At 41.6% G+C, this 20197-nt stretch overlaps 1 protein-coding gene across 3 annotated transcripts in view; it reads right to left on the bottom strand.

Moving 5' to 3' along the window:
• LOC129829262 (ATP-citrate synthase-like) overlaps nucleotides 1–20197 on the bottom strand; it is a 115520-nt gene that overhangs the window by 63614 nt on the left and 31709 nt on the right. For 2 of the 3 annotated variants that reach the window (XM_055890969.1, XM_055890970.1), the window contains exons 11-15: nucleotides 19767–19884; nucleotides 14219–14373; nucleotides 12562–12655; nucleotides 11932–11991; nucleotides 6038–6179 (exon numbers count right to left, since the gene is read on the bottom strand). In XM_055890969.1, the coding sequence (XP_055746944.1) occupies nucleotides 6038–6179; nucleotides 11932–11991; nucleotides 12562–12655; nucleotides 14219–14373; nucleotides 19767–19884 (569 nt within the window). The remainder of the gene's footprint in view (nucleotides 1–6037; nucleotides 6180–11931; nucleotides 11992–12561; nucleotides 12656–14218; nucleotides 14374–19766; nucleotides 19885–20197) is intronic. The other variant, XM_055890971.1, reaches the window with a different exon arrangement.

The following is a 20197-nucleotide window of genomic DNA, read 5'->3' as shown; positions in this document are numbered from 1 at the left end:
TAATAAGAGTATTAGTAATTGACTGACCTGGTCTCTCCAGGTCTCCTAACAGTACTATTTCTATGGTCAATTTTAGATCAATGCTATACATTTTCAGCCATTCCTGAACCTGAGACCAGAAACAGGCTACCTGAGGGCAATACCAAAATAAAAGGTCTATTGATTCTGTATCCTCACAACAAAATCTGCAGAGCTTCGATGATTTCATGCCTCAAATATTCAAAATTTTGTTGGTTGCAAGAAATATATATAACAATTTTAGCTGAGAAGCACGAAATCTTGGTGCACGATATCTAAGGAAGTCTCAAGGTTTTGGTAGCCTGAGGTAGAGTATCTCATGATAAGCTGAAGACCACACTATTTACGAAGAGAGTTTCCATCTATATTCTTCGAAGCTGTCTATTTACCACCACAAACCGATGCTGGCACTAAGACAGCACTCAATGAGCTACATTCCGCCATAAGCAAACAGGAAAATGCTCATCCAGAGGCGGCTCTCGTAGAGGCCGGGGACTTTAATGTACGGAAACTTAAATCCGTTTCACCAAATTTCTACCAGCATGTTAAATGTGCAACCAGAGGGGGGAGGAGAAAAAAATTATAAAAAAACAAAAAAAACTCTAGACCACCTTTACTCCACACACACAGACGTATACAAAGCTTTCCCTCACCCTCCATTTTGCAAATCTGACCACAATTCTCTCCTCCTGATTCCTGCTTACAAGCACAGTCACGAGCTGCCCAGTGACACGAGCCAACCAGACAAGCTAAATTACTTCTATGCTTGCTTCGAGGCAAGTAACACTGAAACATGCATGAGAGCATCAGCTGTTCCGGATGACTGTGTGAACACGCTCTCCGTAACCGATGTGAGTAAGACCTTTAAACAGGTCAACATTCACAAGGCCGCAGGGCCAGATAGATTACCAGGACGCGTACTCCAAGCATGCGCTGAGCAACATTTTCAACCTCTCCCTGTCGGAGTCTGTAATACCAACATGTTTCAAGCAGACCACCATAGTCCCTGTGCCCAAGAACACGAAGGCAACATGTCTAAATGACTACCGACCCGTATCACTCACGTCTGTAGCCATGAAGTGCTTTGAAAGGCTGGTCATAGCCCACATAAACACCATCAACCCAGAAACCCAAGACCCACTCCAATTTGCATTCCACCACAACAGCTCCACCGATGATGTAATCTCTATTGCACTCCACACTGCCCTTTCCTACCTGGACAAAAGGAACACATATATGCTATTCATTGACAACATAGTGCCCTCAAAGCTCCTCACTAAGCTAAGGACCGTGGGACTAAACACCTCTGCAACTGGATCCTGGACGTCCTGACGGGCAGCCCCCAGGTGGTAAAGGTAGGTAACGCCACATCCGCCCCTCTGATCCTCAACATGGTGGCCCCTCAGGGGTGCGTGCTCAGTACCCTCCTGTACTGAGCAGGCACGACTCCCCCAACATCATTAAGTTTGCTGATGACAACAGTGGTACAAGCATTTCCCTACACCCACAATAACATCTGCTGAACACGTACGTGTAAGTGACCAATAAATGTTGATTTGATAGGCCTGATCACCGACAACGATGAGACAGCCTATAGGGAGGAGGTCAGAGACCTGGCCGTGTGGTGCCAGGACAACAACCTCTCCCTCAACATGATCAAGACAAAGGAGATGATTGTGGACTACAGGAAAAGGAGGATAGAGCACATCCCCATTCTCATCGGCGAATGGGGGCGAATGAGAGTGGAATGAGTCAGAGGTCTGCCAGCAGCCACAAGCTGCCCATGCGCGTTCACATGAGAGTTTGCTCCCGTTCCATTTGGTTTTTTGAAGACAAAGGAGTTATCCGGTTGGAACATTATTGAAGAATTATGTCAAAAACATCCTAAAGATTGATTCAATACTTCGTTTGTCATGTTTTTACGGACTGTAATATAACTTAAACTTTTCGTCCGTACTTTGATGGACTTGCCCGCGCGTCGTGAGTTTGGAAAGTGTACTGAATGCTAGAACAACAAGGAGGAATTTAGACATAAATGATGGACATTATCGAACAAAACAAACATTTCTTGTGGAACTGGGATTCCTGGAAGTGCATTCTGATGAAGATCATCAAAGGTAAGTGAATGTTTATAATGATATTTCTGACTTCTGTTGACTGCAAAATATGGCGGATATATTTGTGTCTTGATTGGGCTCTGAGCGCCGACTCAGATTATTGCATGGTTTGCTTTTTCCGTAAAGCTTTTTTGAAATCTGACACAGCGGTTGCATTAACCTCTCTTGGGTACGTGAGACGTTAGCGTCCCACCTCTTCAACAGCCAGTGAAACTGCTGGGCGCCAAATTCAAATACAGAAATACTCATTATAAAAATTCAGAAAACCAAACAAATTTTACATAGGTTTAAAGATGAACTTCTTGTGAATCCAACCACGGTGTCAGATTTAAAAAATGCTTTACGGCGAAAGCATACCTTACGATTATTTGAGAACATAGCCCAGAGGACAAATCAATACAAACAGTAACCAGCCAAGTAGAACAGTTACACAAGTCAGAAATAGAGATAAGGCCTCCCGGGTGGCGCAGTGGTCTAGGGCACTGCATCGCAGTGCTAACTGCGCCACCATAGTCTCTGGGTTCGCGCCCAGGCTCTGTCGCAGCCGGCCGCGACCGGGAGGTCCGTGGGGCGACGCACAATTGGCATAGCGTCATCCGGGGTAGGGAGGGTTTGGCCGGTAGGGATATCCTTGTCTCATCGCGCTCCAGCGACTCCTGTGGCGGGCCGGGCGCAGTGCGCGCCAGCCAAGGGGGCCAGGTACACGGTGTTTCCTCCGACACATTGGTGCGGCTGGCTTCCGGGTTGGAGGCGCGCTGTGTTAAGAAGCAGTACGGCTGGTTGAGTTGTGCTTCGGAGGACGCATGGCTTTCGACCTTCGTCTCTCCCGAGCCCGTACGGGAGTTGTAGCGAAGAGACAAGGTAGTAATTACTAGCGATTGGATACCACGAAAATTGGGGAGAAAATGGGATAAAAAAATTTAAAAAGAAAAAGAAAAAAAGAAATAGAGATCAAATTAATCCCTTACCTTTGATGATCTTCATATGGTTGGACTCAGCATACATTAATTTACTCAATAAATGTTCCTTTTGTTCGATAAAGTCTCTTTATATCCAAAAACCTCCGTTTTGTTTGCGCGTTTTCTTCAGTAATCCACAGGCTCAAACGCAGTCAAAGCAGGCAGACAAAAAAATCCAAATTGTATCCGTAAAGTTCATAGAAACATGTTTAACGATGTTTATATTCAATCCTCCGGTTGTTTTTAGCCTAAATAATCGATAATATTTCAAACGGACAATAACGTTGTCAATATAAAAATGTAAACAAGAAAGGCACTCTCTCGGTCTCGCGCATGAAAAAGCTCTGTGACACTTTAGGGTCCACTCATTCAGACTGCTCTTACTTCCTAATGTTTCATAATACAAGCCTGAAACAATTTCTAAAGACTGTTGACATCTAGTGGAAGGCATAGGAACTGCAAGTTGAGTCCTAAGTCAATGGATACTGTAATGGCATTTTATAGAAAACTACAAAACCACAAAAAAAAACGACTTTCCGAATAGATTTTTCTCAAATCAGTTCTGTTATACTCACAGACACTATTTGAACAGTTTTGGAAACTTTAGAGTGTTTTCTATCCAAATCTACCAGTTATATGCATAACGTGCACATCTTCTGGGCCCGAGAAGCAGGCAGTTTAATTTGGGCGTGCTTTTCATCCAAAATTCCAAATGCTACCCCCTACCCTAGAGAAGTTATTAAGGAGAAGAGCATCTAAAATTCCATGCATAACAGTTGTATCTTTTAGCAATGTTTATTATGAGTATTCCTGTAAATTGATGTGGCTCTCTGCAAAATCAAAGGATGTTTTGGAACTTCTGAACGTAAGGCGCCAATGTAAACTCAGATTTTTGGATATAAATATGAACTTTACCGAACAAAACATACATGTATTGTGTAACATGAAGTCCTATGAGTGTCATCTGATGAAGATCAAAGGTTAGTGATTCATTTTATTTCAATTTCTGCTTTTTGTGACTCCTCTCTTTTACTGGAAAAATGGCTGTGACTTGGCTCTGACCTAACATAATCGTTTGGTGTGCTTTCGTTTGGTGACGCTAGCGTCCCACAAACCCTAGAGATGTTAAAATAAAGTGGTGATCCTAACTGACCTAAGACGGGGGGATTTTTACTAGGATTAAACATCAGGAATTGTGAAAAACTGAGTTTAAATGTATTTGGCCTAGGTGTACGTAAACTTCTGACTTCAACTGTACATGCCCTCTGATTTCTTTATATTTACATTAGTAAATGTTGCATCAGATAGACTTGATAAAATATGATTAATCTCTTTTTTGGTTTTATTGACCATATTTGCTGTAGTCTGATCTTTTTGGGCCACACTATCATCTATTAACCTTTAGGGTACTTCATGTTCATGGATTGACAGAATTAGGGGGCAGGGAAGAAACTCACCAGAACTCTGCCTAGAAGGCCAGATTCCAGGAGTCACCTCTTCACCGTTGACGTTTTTGCGGGTACTATTTAATGAAGCTGCCAGTGGAGGCGTCTGTTTCTCAAACTAGACACTAATGTACTTGACCTCTTGCTCAGTTGTGCACCGGGGCCACCCAATCTTTCTATTCTGGTTAGAGACAGTTTGTGCTGTTCTGTGAAGGGAGTAGTACACAGCGTTGTACGAGATCTTCAGTTTCAAGGCAAATTTCTCGCATTGAATAGCTTTCATTTCTCAGAACAAGAATAGACTGACGAGTTTTTAAAGTGCTTTGTTTCTGTCCATTTTGAGCCTGTAAACGAACCCACAAATACTGCTGCTCCAGATACTCAGCTAGTATAAAGACCCGTTTTATTGCTTCTTTAATCAGAACAAGTTTTCAGCTGTGCTAACATAATTTCAAAAGGGTTTTCTAATGATCAATCAGCCTTTTAAAATTTATAAACTTGGATTAGCTAGCACAACGTGCCATTGGAACACAGGAGTGATGGTTGCTGATAATGGGCCTCTGTACGCCTATGTAGACATTCCATTAAAAAAATAGATATACCGTTTCCAGCTACAATAGTCATTTACAACATTAACAATGTCGACACTGTATTTCTGATCAAGCATAGGAACTGAGAAGTGGTGTGTGGTCACCACCTGCAGAACCATTCCTTTTTTGGGGGTGTCTTACTAATTGCCTATAATTTCCACCTTTTGTCTATTCCATTTGCACAACAGCATGTGACATTTATTGTCAATCAGTGTTGCTTCCTAAGTGGACAGTTTGATTTCACAGAAGTGTGATTGACTTGGAGTTACATTGTGTTGTTTAAGTGTTCTCTTTATTTTTTTGAGCAGTGTATATATATATATATATATATATATATATATATATACACACACACACACATATATGCACACAATTATACTTCATTTTAACATGCTAATTTTATATAACCCCTGAAAATGTCATGTTAATAAAACATTTCTATCTTATATTTTAGTTTCGGTTTTTAAAGTCCAAACGTGCAAACGTCCAAACGTGCAAACGTAAAGTCCAAACGTGTCATTTTGGTGCCATTTTCGGAAAAGGCCATGGGTGGACTCCGATGTGTGCATTCTCAGGCCACTTTTGACCCAGAATTTGGACACAAAAATGTATATACACATCTCATCAATGGTGAGACCTACAGACGAAGTGCAGTGTGCTTCTGATAATGTGTTGTATCATTTGGTAAGCTCAGTTTGGCTCTAAAATAAATGTTTATTCCACCCCTCTAAATTTAAAACTTTTTTGTGAATAAGTTCTGTGCCTTTCTCAAATGGTTACTCTGTATTTTTATGGCCATCTACAACAATCAATTATTTTAAAGTCCTTGAGGGGCAGTGAACAAGTGCACACTGAGGAAAGATTTGGAGGAGAATGGAAATTGGGCTCAAGAGTCTTGAGGGACCTACGTGAAGGGATAGACCATGGCCGCCACAGAGGGCTCGTCCCGCGAGCACACGTAGTCAAAGTCGAGCATGCCTTGCACCGCCCGCGTCTGCATGCCCCAGATGATGGCTTTGGTGTTTCTGCTAAACAGCATGGTGGCCTTGGCTGCAGGGAGATGAGAAAAGGAGGGAGGGGATAAGAGGAGTGGAGGAAGAGAAGAGACAGCACACACAGGAGGGGTTATGTAGAGTACAGCAAGGCACTAAGAACAGAGACAAGCAACGGGGACGGGGAGCACATGCAAATATCAGAGAGACATGATAGGCTGTTAATTCTGTGAGGATATGTCACAAATGTTACACGGGAAATGTATCAGAGAGAGGGTTCTCTGTTTTTTCTGAAAGCAGACAACACCAGGGGAGGCAAATGGACAAGTGGGATGAAGGAACTATTCATTTTAAACAAGAGGGGGTCATTGTATTTCTTCTCAAACATTTGTTAATGGAAACCTGAGGCAATCTAAGAAATGTTATGAGAACTTTAAAAAAAATGAGGATGTGTGAATGTTTTGTATTTGATACATATATCATTGTGTGCATTCCTCGGTTACAGAGAGAAAAAACCTAAGAATCCTTGATTGGGGGAAATTGTTGAAAATAATCTTTCCCATTGCTCACGACTTAGACGAAAAAAGACATACAAGTGAAACGTAAAAATATTTATCTGAAGGTATCGAATGAAGTCAAAGAGTGACTAGTTCATTATTAGTTATATTTGTCAGTAGGACATACATTTCCCTTCCTTGGAGCTAAGGGGTCTCTTTCCTAAGGGGCTCAGACGACATATAACAATGTTTTGTTTTTTCATTGTACTGAAAAGTGTTACTGAAACACCTCCCCCTGAAAATGGAAGAATTAGTAATGAATTATTCCAAAGCAACAACTCTAATGTACCTCACCAAGGTAATAAACATGTTATATTGCTTTGTTATTAAGGGAACACAGGTTCAACAAAAACACACAAGCGCAACACGATTGATTCCAAGACAAGATTGTGTTCAAGATTGCCTACGAGCTGAAACTGTTTTTCTTCTGTTGAAACATGCCGTTTTAAGAGGTTGGATAAGTACTGTATAGGCTAACCAATTATTTATTTGACCTTTATTTAACTAGGCAAGTCAGTTAAGAACAAATTCTTATTTTCAATGATGGCCTAGGAACAGTGGGTTAACTGCCTTGTTCAGGGGCAGAACGACAGATTTTGACCTTGTCAGCTCAGGGAATCGATCTTGCAACTTTCCGGTTACTAGTCCAACGCTCTAACCACTAGGCTATCTGCCACCCCATTACGGAAAACATTCCACCTAGCCAACCAAAGGGTAAGGTGCAGCTATTACAACAATTATTTCAGACGTACATGAAATGTCTCTGTCTGCAACCATTTTAAAACAATTCTTGAACACAACCCAAGTGAAAACAGAAAAGGTCAAAGGGCAGAGCAGTTTGGTAGTTCAGGTTCCAGTGGCATGCATTGAAAAACGTGGCATTCTCGTGGCTTTTTTGAACAAAACTATGAATTAACTGACTTAATTACAAATAATTGTCAGCATTTACCATCACATTAACGTTTGGGACGTTCACTGTATTACAATGAACAATAGCAAGTCTATTTCGCTCCAGCAGCTGGCATATTCTGTCCATTCACAATTCACCTGTGGGAACATGGCTGCTCTCAACACCTGACAACAGAAAGCGTTGGCCACTATCCGCGAGATTGTTTGTAAGGACATTACCTCTGCCCTCAACTTCTCTTGAGTCTTTTGCACGGCTCAGTTTTAAAGTGGATACCTACTCAACTAAAGTTTAAAGACAGTGGCCAATGTGCATGACCTGGAAACAGCACAAATTAAGCTAGAAGAGGAAATCAATCTACAAAAAATTAAACAATCAATTGAAAATCTTTCCTGTAAATTAAACTTAATTTACCATCCATTGAGTAAGACTCAACCATTACTTCCATGGTAATCGACCCAGCACTGGACAACAAGCTACGCAGTAATGATCAATTAGCTGATTTAGCAACTATTAAATCTAAAACTGGAATTACTAAATCAGAACCCAAATTGATCTAGTTACTCCTGCTTCTATAAAGAACTGTACATCTCCGATTGTAAACCCACACCAAGCCAGACTAAGTCCTTTCTAAAAGAAGAAACCTCAAATTATTAGTCGTTCACAAAGGTTACTTTAGGAGAGATGTGAACATAGCACTAATTGCACTTTTATAAAAACAAAGTTAAGGATGTCACCCAGTGTTCTCACTATCACACAAAGGCGGAGGTAGCGGTCATGCTGCTGGGTTGTTGCCCTCCCAAGGCCTCCTCCACATCTCCTGATGTACTGGCCTGTCTCCTGGTAGCACCTCCATGCTCTGGACACTACGGTGACAGACACAGCAAACCTTCTTGCCACAGCTCGCATTGATGTGCCATCCTGGATGAACTGCACTACCTGAGCCACTTGTGTGGGTTGTAGACTCCGTCTCATGCTACCACTAGAGTGAAAGCACCGCCAGCATTCAAAAGTGACCAAAACATCAGCCAGGAAGCATAGGAACTGAGAAGTGGTGTGTGGTCACCACCTGCAGAACCATTCCTTTTTTGGGGGTGTCTTACTAATTGCCTATAATTTCCACCTGTTGTCTATTCCATTTGCACAACAGCATGTGAAATGTATTGTCAATCAGTGTTGCTTCCTAAGTGGACTGTTTGATTTCACAGAAGTGTGATTGACTTGGAGTTACATTGTGTTGTTTAAGTGTTCCCTTTATTTTTTTTGGAGCAGTGTATAAACAACTTTTGGAACGCTCATATTCTAAGCTAGCCATAAAAAAAAAGCATGGTCCGCAGATCTAATTAAATCGGAACAACCCTTTAACTGGAACAGAATATGGAAAAATATGACCTGGGTTGCAGTCATCTTCGTATGCATTTCTTTGTTTTTGTACCTGTAATCCCTCCTCTGAAAAAAATGTATCTAAATAAAAAGCATATGTTCGCTACTGTCTTACCAGGGCCTCGTTTCATTCCAGATCTTAGTTTCCATCTATGCTTGCCATCTGCTCTGTCATGACTAGAAGGTGGAGTCAATACCTCAGAACCTAGATGACTAAAGGAGCTATTAAATAATAGGCTACACCTATCCATATCTATCAGACACAAAAGGGGAGGGAGTGCAAGCGGCTGGTGTAACAGCCTAAGCAACATATGCCCTTTTGAGGCCAGTCTCTGCCCCTACGATCTGTCCCCCTTTACATTTCCCACTGTACTGTCAGAAATAATACAAGATTACTGAATGTAAGAACTTTATTTACCTTCAGAGGTGAATGTATCAAACCAGTTGCCGTGACATGTTGTTGTGCACTCTCCTCAAACAATAAAATTGTATTTTTACTGTAAATTGGACACTGCAGTTAGATTAACAATTTAAGCTTTGTCCATATGAAGATAGTCTATGTTCCGGAAAGTTGGCTGTTGTATACTTCATTCTTGTCACATTAGCAACAACCGTCCCCACAGAGATAAAAAAATAACCTGATTTACTAAGTATTCAGACCCTTGCTATGAGACTTGAAATTGAGCTCAGGTGCATCCTGTTTCCATTGAAGTTTCTACAACTTGATTGGAGTCCACCTGTGGTAAAGTAAATTGGACATGATTTAGAAAGACACAGACCTGTCTATTTAAGATTCCCCAGTTGACAGTGCATGTCAGCTCAAAAACCAAGCCATAAGGTAGAAGGAATTGTCTGTTGAGTTCAGAGACAGGATTGTGTCGAGGCACAGATCTGGGGAAGGGTACCACAACATGTCTGCTGCATTGAGGGTCCCCAAGAACACAATGGCCTCAATCATTCTTAAATGGAAGAAGTTTGGAACCACCAGGACTGGCCAAACTGAAAAATCAGGGGAGAAGGGCCTTGGTCAGGGAGGTGACCCAAGAACAAGGTGGTCACTGACAGAGCTCTTGAGTGATGGTTGTCCTTCTGGAAGGTTCTCCCATCTCCTCAACACTCCACCAATCAGGCCTATATGGTAGAGTAGCAAGACAGAAGCCATTTCTCATTTAAAAAAGCATGTGAAAGCACCCAGAATGACACAGTGGTCCAAGGCACTGCATAGCAGTGTTGAGGAGTCACTACAGCCTGGGTTTCGATTAATATTAAGGTAAAAGCACATTACAGCTCACTAGGAGTTTGCCAAAAGGCACCTAAAGGACTCTCAGACCATGAGAAACAAGATTCCCTGGTCTGATGAAACCAAGACAGAACTCCTTGGCCAACTCCCTCGGCCCAGCCTCTCTCAGCCTATTGCGGACAGTCTGAGCACTGATGGAGGGATTGCGCGTTCCTGGTGTAACTCGGGCAGTTGTTGTTGCAGGTGTTGTTACACGTGGTCTGCCACTGCTAGGACGATCAGCTGTCCGTCCTGTCTCCCTGTAGCGCAGTCTTAGGCGTCTCACAGTACGGACATTGCAATTTATTGCCCTGGCCACATCTGCAGTCCTCATGCTCCCTTGCAGCATGCCTAAAGCACATTCACGCAGATGAGCAGGGACCCTGGGAATAGTTATTTTGGTGTTTTTCAGAGTCAGTGGAAAGGCCTCTTTAGTGTCCTAAGTTTTCATAACTGTGACCTTAATTGCCTACCGTCTGTAAGTTGTTAGTGTCTTAACGACCGTTCCACAGATGCATGTTCACTAATTGTTTATGGTTAATTGAGCAAGCATGGCAAACAGTATTTAAACCCTTTACAATGAAGAGCTGTCAAGTTTTCTATTTTTTTTTTTTTTTATTATCTTTGAATAACAGTGTCCTGAAAAAGGGACGTTTCTTTTTTTGCTGAGTTTGTTTGTGTGTATATATATATATATATATATATACAAACAAACTCAGCAAAAAAATTAATATATATATATATATATATATTTTTTTTTTAAAGGGGAGCGAGGAAAGGGGAAGTGAGCAACTTTCTGGAATGAAACGCAGTCCGGGACAGCTGCAGACCCATTTGACAAGGTTTGCATCTGATTCTACACCCTCCTCCCAAAGTGTACACTTACACCCGTGCATGGATTTAACAAATGGTGGAAACTCACTCCAGCCAATGCATACATCAATAATATGCTCCCGCCAATGCTTACATCAATAATATGCTTTAAAATCCATGCCAGGAAGCATGCAAGTCAACATTTCAGGAAAATAGTAGAGAATTGGGACAGTCACCATGAGAAACACCTAACTGGATGGAGGCTGAACAAAGGCATTTCCCACACGCACTACTTAAGAGAAACAGGGATAGAGGTAGGGGAAAGAAGGAGGAAGAGAAAGAGAGGAGAGCCTGGAGGAGGACTGAGTGTCTATCACTCGTCTCTACCTCCACGCCAACCTGACGAAGCCTGTGCTTCTGTGACCAACTGCGCAACACCACAAAGCAGTGACGACAAAATAAGCGACAACGGAAAAAGGTACAAAACAGTTTGAATAAAAGCCCTACTATGTAACCTCATCAATCAACGAATGCATTGGGTGTGTTGTATGGTTGCATGTATGGCTGCATGCCTTGGCCTTCACACTTTATTGCATGGATACCCAATAAGAGAAGGGACCGATATAGAGCTCAATTAACTAAACATCTACTTAAAAAAGGGATTAAACACAAACAATACGAAACCCAAGGAACTTAGCCATGTAGACCATTCCCTAGGCCTACTCCGTGGGAGTTCTAGAATGCCAATTCAGAACACAGGCGTGAAAGCAACACACACACACCTCTAAATTGGGGAAGTGTGGGGGTAGGAGAGGGGAGAGGGGGGAGCAGGATGGGCGAGCTAGTCGTGTAGGCTTACACCTGCACTTACCGTAGCAGTCTCCTGTGAATTCCTCCTTCACAGGCCACAGCCATGGACAATGAGGATCGGCTTATAAGATTTGAGCATGAAAAGACAGGCTGATTACACATCGAAATGAGGGGCAAAAGGGAAAAAAACTGAAAACATTTAAAATGTCAAACTGTGCTGGGGAGAGAAAAGGGAAAGTGGGATGGCAGAGGTGAAGAAGCAGACAAAGACAGAGGGTGGTGTGTGTGTGTGATAACAGGGTCATTCATATTCATTAGCGCACAATGCACACTGTAGCAAAACATTTTGCAATGTCATTTGTTTACTCCAGGTGCTCTACTACGTGATTTAAATGGTTTCCGTTGCAAAACATTTTGCTACATTTAGCTACAATGTGTCTTAATGAATATGAGGTGTAGGGAGTCTAAACTGTCCCCAAGTTGTCCCTTTTCTTACTGAACCTCTGAGGAGCTAAACATGACATGTTTGTTTTGTTGTAAACTAGCACTTTAAGGATAGGTTTCCCCTGACACAGATTAAGCCTAGTCCTGCACTTAAAAGCATCCTGAATGGAGACTGGGTTTAATCTGTGCCAGGAAAACCAGTGAAAATTGGTAAGGAGGGCAGGGTGGCATGGTTAGCACTCGTTACCTGCTGGTATGCCCGCTTTGGGCTTCTTAGCTGACGTGGCATCGTTGGCTGCTCTGGGCTCAGAGAAGGAGGCTGTCCTGGTAGATGCTGGGGTCTAAAAGAAGAGAAAGTGATGAGAAGTAGATGTTGGCTTCCTGAAATCAAATCAAATGTATTTATATAGCCCTTCTTACATCAGCTGATATATCAAAGTGCTATACAGAAACCCAGCCTAAAACCCCAAATAGCAAGCAATGCAGGTGTAGAAGCACGGTGGCTAGGAAAAACTCCCTAGAAAGGCCAAAACCTAGGAAGAAACCTAGAGAGGAACCAGGCTATGAGGGGTGGTCAGTCCTCTTCTGTCTGTGCCGGGTGGAGATTATAACAGAACATGGCCAAGATGTTCAAATGTTCATAAATGACCAGCATGGTCAAATCATAATAATCACAGTAGTTGTCGAGGGTGCAACAAGTCAGCACCTCAGGAGTAAATGTCAGTTGGCTTTTCATAGCCGATCATTGAGAGTATCTACCGGTCCTGCTGTCTCTAGAGAGTTGAAAACAGCAGGTCTGGGATAGGTAGCACATCCGGTGAACAGGTCAGGGTTCCATAGCCGCAGGCAGAACTGTTGAAACTGGAGCAGCAGCACGGCCAGGTGGACTGGGGACAGCAAGGATTCATCATGCCAGGTAGTCCTGAGGCATGGTCCTAGTACTCATGTTCTCCAAGAGAAATAAATAAAATAAATAATTCTAATAAGATTTCCACCGGTCTAATGTCCATTGCTCGTGTTTCTTGGCCCAAGCAAGTCTCTTCTTATTGGTGTCCTTTAGTAGTGGTTTCTTTGCAGCAATTTGACCATGAAGGCCTGATTCACGCAGTCTCCTCTGAACAGTTGATGTTGAGATATGTCTGTTACTTGAACTCTGTGAAGCATTTATTTGGGCTGTTATTTCTAAGGCTGGTAACTCCAATGAACTTATCCTCTGCAGCAGAAGTAACTCTGGGTCTTCCTTACCTGTGGCAGACCTCATGAGAGCCAGTTTCATCATAGCGCTTGATGGTTTTTGCAACTTCACTTGAAGAAACTTTCATAGTTCTTAAAATGTTCCAGATTGACTGACCATGTCTTAATTGATTATTTTAGATACTCTTGCCATAATATGGACTTATATGGCTCTTCTGTATACCACCCCTACCATGTCACAACAACTGATTAGCTCAAACACAATGAGGAAATAAATTCCACAAATTAACTTTTAGCAAGGCACACCTGTTAATTTAAATGGATTTCAGGTGACTACCCCATGAAAGCTGGTTGCGAGATTGCCAAGAATGTGCAAAGCTGTCTTCAAGGCAAAGTGTGGCTACTTTGAAGAATGTATTTGTTTAACACTTCTTTGGTTAATACATGATTCCATATGCGTTATTTCATAGTGTTGATGTCTTCAGTATTATTCCACAAAGTAGAAAATAGTCAAAATAAAGAAAAACCCTTGATTGATTTTGTGTCCAAACTTTTGATTGGCTGGCTGGTATACATACATACGTGCGTGCATGCATGCACACTCCACTGCTTGACCCCAAAAAATAATCTTGGTAGACCGAAAAGCTATCGACCAAACAATCGTCCTGTCGACTAATTGGGGTCAGCTCTACATTGAACACAAAACGTACAGCGGCGTTGGTGTTGGAGTTGAGCAGGAAGTTGGCTGTGTGGGCGGCTACTGGAGGCTGGTTGGGGATTGGCTGGTAGCCCAGCGCCATGCCGACAATGGCCGTCATGTGGGTCTCTGTGCCGAAAACATAGATGGGGATACCGGTGGTCTTCCCTGTGGGAAAAGAAAAATGGACATGGTTAACAAATATTTTGATTATCCTGAACAACTGTACAATAAAAAAGGAAACCTATTGATCAAATCTCCAGGTGTGAATTTCCCAAAAACATAAAAATCATTTTCATTGTCTACCAATGGACTCAAAATTATCTTAGTGCCAAAGATGGTCTTTATGTTTTAGTACACCCAGCAAACCTGGAACATTAGGCAAGATTCAAATACGTTTTTATTTATTTTTACTATTTTCTACATTGGGCTGAGCAATGGACCAGTGGAAATCTGTCCTTTGGTCTCATGTCCAAATGTGAGATTTTTGGTTCCAACCGCCAGGTCTTTGTGAGACGCAGAGTAGGTGAACAGATGATCTCTACATGTGTGGTTCCCACCATGAAGCATGGAGGTGGTGGTGTGACGATGCTTTTCTGGTGACACTGATTTATTTAGAATTCAAGGCACACTTAACCAGTATTGCTACCACAGCATTCTGCAGCAATATGCCATGCCATCTGGTTTGCACTTAGTCCCACTATCATTTGTTTTTCAACAGGACAATGACCCAACACACCTCCAGGCTGTGTAAGGGCTATTTGACCAAGGAGGATCGTGATGAGTGCTGCATCAGATGACCTGGCGTACACAATCCCCCGACCTCAACCAAATTGAGATGGTTTGGGATGAGTTGGACCGCAGAGTAAAGCAGCCAACGTTTGCTCAGCATATGTGGGAACTTCTTCAGGACTGTTGGAAAAGCAGCCAACGTTTGCTCAGCATATGTGGGAACTTCTTCAGGACTGTTGGAAAAGCATTCCAGGTCATACCTCATGAAGCTGGTTGAGAGAATGCCAAGAGTGTGCAAAGCTGTCATCAAGGCGAAGGGTGGCTACTTTGAAGAATCTCAAATATATTTTTATTTGTTTAACACTTTTGGTTACTACATGATTCCATGTGTAATTTCATAGTTCTGATGTCTTCACTATTATTCTACAATGTAGAAAATAGTCAAATTAAAGAAAAACCCTTGAGTGAGTAGGTGTGTCCAAACTTTTGACTGGTAATGTTAGCATTCATACATATGACTGTCCTGTGAGGATCAGCATGTGTCAGATCAGCGGTGGATGACAGTAGCCAGGACCTTTCTCACCCACAGAGGAGGGGGGGGGGGGGGCTGGGTGGATGACAGTTCACACCCTGTTGTAAATTACAGGAGAAGAGGACGCTGTTTTCCCCTCAAGTATTAAAAACCTCTGCAGGATTTGGTGCCCCCCCTAACGTAGGCTAATGTGATTGGCATGAGGTTTTAAGTAACATGAACATATCCCAGAACATAGACAGATCTGATATTGGCAGAAAGCTTAAATTCTTCTTCATCTAAGTGTACTGTCCAATTTACAGTAACTATTACAGTGAAAGAATACCATGCTATTGTTTGAGGAGAGTGCACAGTTATGAACTTGAAAAGTTATGAATTAACCAATTAGGCACATTTTGGCAGTCTTGATAGAATATTTTTAACAAATCCGCAATGGTTCATTCAAAAACAGTCAAAAACTTCGCACATACACTGCTGCAATCTAGTGGGCAAAATCTAAATTGTACCTGGGCTGGAATAATACATTATGGACTTTCTCTTGCATTTCAAAGATGGTACAAAAAAAATTGTATTATCTTTTACCAGATCTATTTTCTTATATTCTCCTACATTTATTTCACAAATTTCTAAGTGTTTCCTTTAAAATTGTATCAAGAATATGCATATCCTTGCTTCAGGTCCTGAGCTACAGGCAGTTAGATTTGGGTATGTCATTTTAGGCGAAAATTTAAAAAAAAGGGTCAGATCCTTAAGAGGTTTAACCAAAGGAATGTCTTCGTTAACAGACTGTCTTCCCGCCGAAACTAACAGTTTCTAAATTGAATACTGGAACAATATTTCTAAAATAAGAATGTGGGGAATGGTCAAAGATGTATGGAAAACTAATGTCATATTGGTTTTTATTTTGTGATGTCATTAAAAAGATTGTAAAGTAAATAGTGTAACTTGGAAAGTATATCCCCTTTATCTGTTAAGTCTCCATCCTTAATGTTGTATATGAGATATAAAAAAGGATTAAAGTATTTTTGTTAACATAGATTATTTTATGGCTCCTAAAAATCACATTCCTATCTCTTATAAATTGTGCGTAGTAAGTATCCAAGCCCCTAGTGAGGTCAGAGAGCGTGTCAGAATTACAGACCCGCCCATTTCGAGAGAGTGTATAAAAGGATTGGTAAAGAATTAACATCAGCCCAGAAAAGTGTGGAGCGTTGCTACACGTTTGAAATGGTTGGAACTTTGAACCTCAACATGAGGTGAAGAAAATAAACTCACTTCCCAGAGTAGATCAGAACATCGCCAGGCTGCAGCGTTGCGTGTAAAGTGGTTCAAACTCTGACTTCCAACACGAGGTGAAGAGAGGAGAAAACTCCTCTTGGACAATCACTGGAACGGCTGATTAGCGGTCCTCAGTCAAATGTCTAGAAAATCTAATTTAAGATTGAACAGAAGCACTCACTCCAGTTAAAAAGGGTGCGTTATCAGGAATAGGAGTGTTGAGAAATGATGCACAGCAACGATATCTACCACAAAACCACGATACCAATAACCACCGTGGTCAAAATAACTATGAAGTACGTCGCCAGCGAAACGCCTACTGCAACAATCAAGCTGATCGCTACTTTCCTGCACCCAAACCACACAAAGTGCCAGGGCACAAGGGTAACAAAGGGTTCAATGACGATATAATTGTGGACTGATGCTCTATAGAAGCTTTGCTAAGAGAAGTACAAAAGCGCAAAACATTTGAGAAGGAGGAAAAAGATGAGTCACCATGACTAGCTGTGGAATTGCCGGACAACAGGTCCGCCAAATTGAATTCCATTAGAGAGGACGCAAACAATCCAATTACCCCCGCTCTCACTCGAGACCCTGTCCAGGGCCCGCTCGATCAAGAAACAAGCCCACAGGCTTTGACTATAGACTCCGATACAAATGTTGCAACGCACAAGGCAAACATCGCAATGGCCAATTCCACTCAAACTCAGATAAGTCAATATTTTGTAACCATGAACAAAGTGGGACCATCCTACTACTCTTCTCAAATCACCGTAGTACACTATTCTCATCATCCAGTGGGAGCCATCGACACAGCTGGCTTGCCTAGCTATCCAAGGAGAATCTTCCAGAGTGAACAGTAGAAGACAGGAAAGGGGAGACCCCTTTCAGACAATCAGAGCCTTACAAGAATGCCGCTGAAAGGCCATCCCACATCCTTCCTAAGAAGGCTGGATCCAACAGAGATAAACAGCATTCACACGTAAAAACATTCATGATTTCTTACTCCAAACGGGCGGCGGCTCGTGTGCAAAGTATATAAATAGTTCTTCATTTCTGTGTAACAAGCCGCCATATGCTTTCAGTCCGCTAGGGACCTTATTCTCATGTATTAAGTGTGTAGGTTTGTGATATTATTTAGTTAGTAAATAAATAAACCACTTTGTGTAGTACTGAATCATAAGGTTGGGGTTTTTGCAGATCCAAGAAGGTTATGACTGTTCAGAATGATAATTAATCATTAATACGTTGACTGTGATATGGATGTGATAGGTAAAGACCTTTAGAGTTTAATCCGGGAGATGGTAACTGAACAACCGCTCCCAATCATTGTTACATGATTCATTTAAAAGCGTGTAACAATTAAAACAAAGTTAGTTGATTCGATAAATAAGTCATCAGATTAATGAAAGTAAGTCACGACACAGGTCTTGCTATGGATTTTCGAGTAGATTTAAGTCAAAACTGCAACTGGGCCACTCAGGAACATTCACTGTTTCTTAGTAAATAACTCCAGTGTATATTTGGCCAGACTGAACCACGTTTTCCTCTAGGATTTTGCCTGTGCTTAGCTCCATTCCATTTATTTTTTATTCCGAAAAACTCCCCAGTCCTTAAAGATTACAAGCAGAACCATAACATGATGCTGCCATGACTATGCTTGAAAATACGGAGAGTGGTACTCAGTAATGTGTTGTATTTGCCCCAAATATAACACGTTGTATTCAGGCTCAAAAGTTAAAATTGCATCTTTTTTTTGCAATATTACTTTAGCGCCTTGTTGCAAACAGGATGCATGTTTTGGTATATTTGTATTCTGCACAGGCTTCCTGCTTTTCACTCTGTCAATTAGGTTAGTATTGTGGAGTAACTACAATGTTGTTGATCCATCCTCAGTTTTTTCCTATCACAACCATTAAACTATTTGAAAGTCACAATTGGCCTGCTAGTGAAATCCCTGAGCGATTTCCTTCATGTCCGGCAACGTTTGGAAGGACGCCTGTATCTTTGTAGTGACTGGGTGTATTGATACACCATCCAAAGAGTAATTAATAACTTTACCATGCTCAAAGGGATATTCAATGTCTGCTTCTTTTTTTTTTTTTTACCCATTTAACAATAAGTGCCCTTCTTTGAGGCATTGGAAACACATCCCTGGTGTTTGTGGTTGAATCTGTGTTTGAAATTCCCTGGACCTGACAGCGAATTGTATGTGTGGTGTACAGAGTTGAGGTAGTCATTCAAAATTCATTGCACACAGAGAGTGCATGTAGCTTATTATGTAACTTGTCAAGCACATTTTTACTCCTGAACTTATTTAGCATTGCCATAACAAAAGGGTTGAATACTTATTGACTCAAAACATTTCAGATAATACTTTTTTATGAATTTGTAAACAATTCATAAAAACATAATTACACTCGTACATTATGGGGTATTGTGTGTAGGCCAGTGACCAAAAATCTCAATTTAATCCATTTTATATTAAAGACTAACACAATATAATGTGGATAAAGTCAAGGAGTGTGATTACTTTCTGAATGCACTGTATGACCAGTAGTAGGGTTATTTGGCCACACTTCTACATTACTTTATTACTCCCCCAAATCGCCTTATCACATCTGATAGTTTCTGCCATATTGCTTTCAACTGAGTGGCACCATCGCGTCAACTAAGGTCTGTCCTAAATAGCACCCTATGGGCCCCGGTCCCATCCGGGATGCAGTAGTCTCAGATCAGACAATTGGAGTAAACGTTGGCAGAAGGGAAGAGTGGGACAATTGCCATGTTTCAATTATCTTTCCTTCTCCACAAGTGTGCACTCGTTCACTCCACATTATGCATTTCAAAGCATTGGATTGATACAAGAATGGCTGGAGGGAGCTACCAACATATTCATTATACCAGTCCATTCCTTTTAAATCCATGAGGGGGAGTGTACAAGTGCACACTTCGGGAAATAGGGTAGAGAATTAGAATGTAGCCAACTAGTTGAAGTGAATGTGCAGCCTGGACTCACCTACTTCTCCCATCACTCTCAGGCCCTCCTGGTAGTTGGGACCACCGCGACGCACAAAGATGGTGACTCCGTTGTCCTTCAGGGGTCCCTGGTAGTCTTTGATAGCCCTGACGATGCCCTAGTGGTGGACAAAGTAGAGCACAGCATGGTAAAATGTATGGATAGACATGCCTTGTTCAAAGCATGGGATTAACGGCAAGCACAATGGCTAAGGCTGGACAAAATCTGCAGGATGGCTTTTCTAAATCTGTCCTTATTGAATTTATATAATTATATACATCATTTTCATATATGAAACTGCAGCATGTTATGTCATGTTTAGTGGCATTATTTGGTTTGATTGAATAGATTCTAAATGTTAGAATTTTGCCAGGAAGACTAGGCATCAGCTCATATGTATCCAAATAGAGAACCACTGTGTCCGAAAATTG

This window comes from Salvelinus fontinalis, chromosome 30, assembly GCF_029448725.1.
Source record: "Salvelinus fontinalis isolate EN_2023a chromosome 30, ASM2944872v1, whole genome shotgun sequence".
Lineage (NCBI taxonomy): Eukaryota > Metazoa > Chordata > Actinopteri > Salmoniformes > Salmonidae > Salvelinus > Salvelinus fontinalis.
The sequence above is the reverse complement of the archived record's forward strand: the minus strand, read 5'-3'. Positions and strand labels throughout refer to the sequence as shown.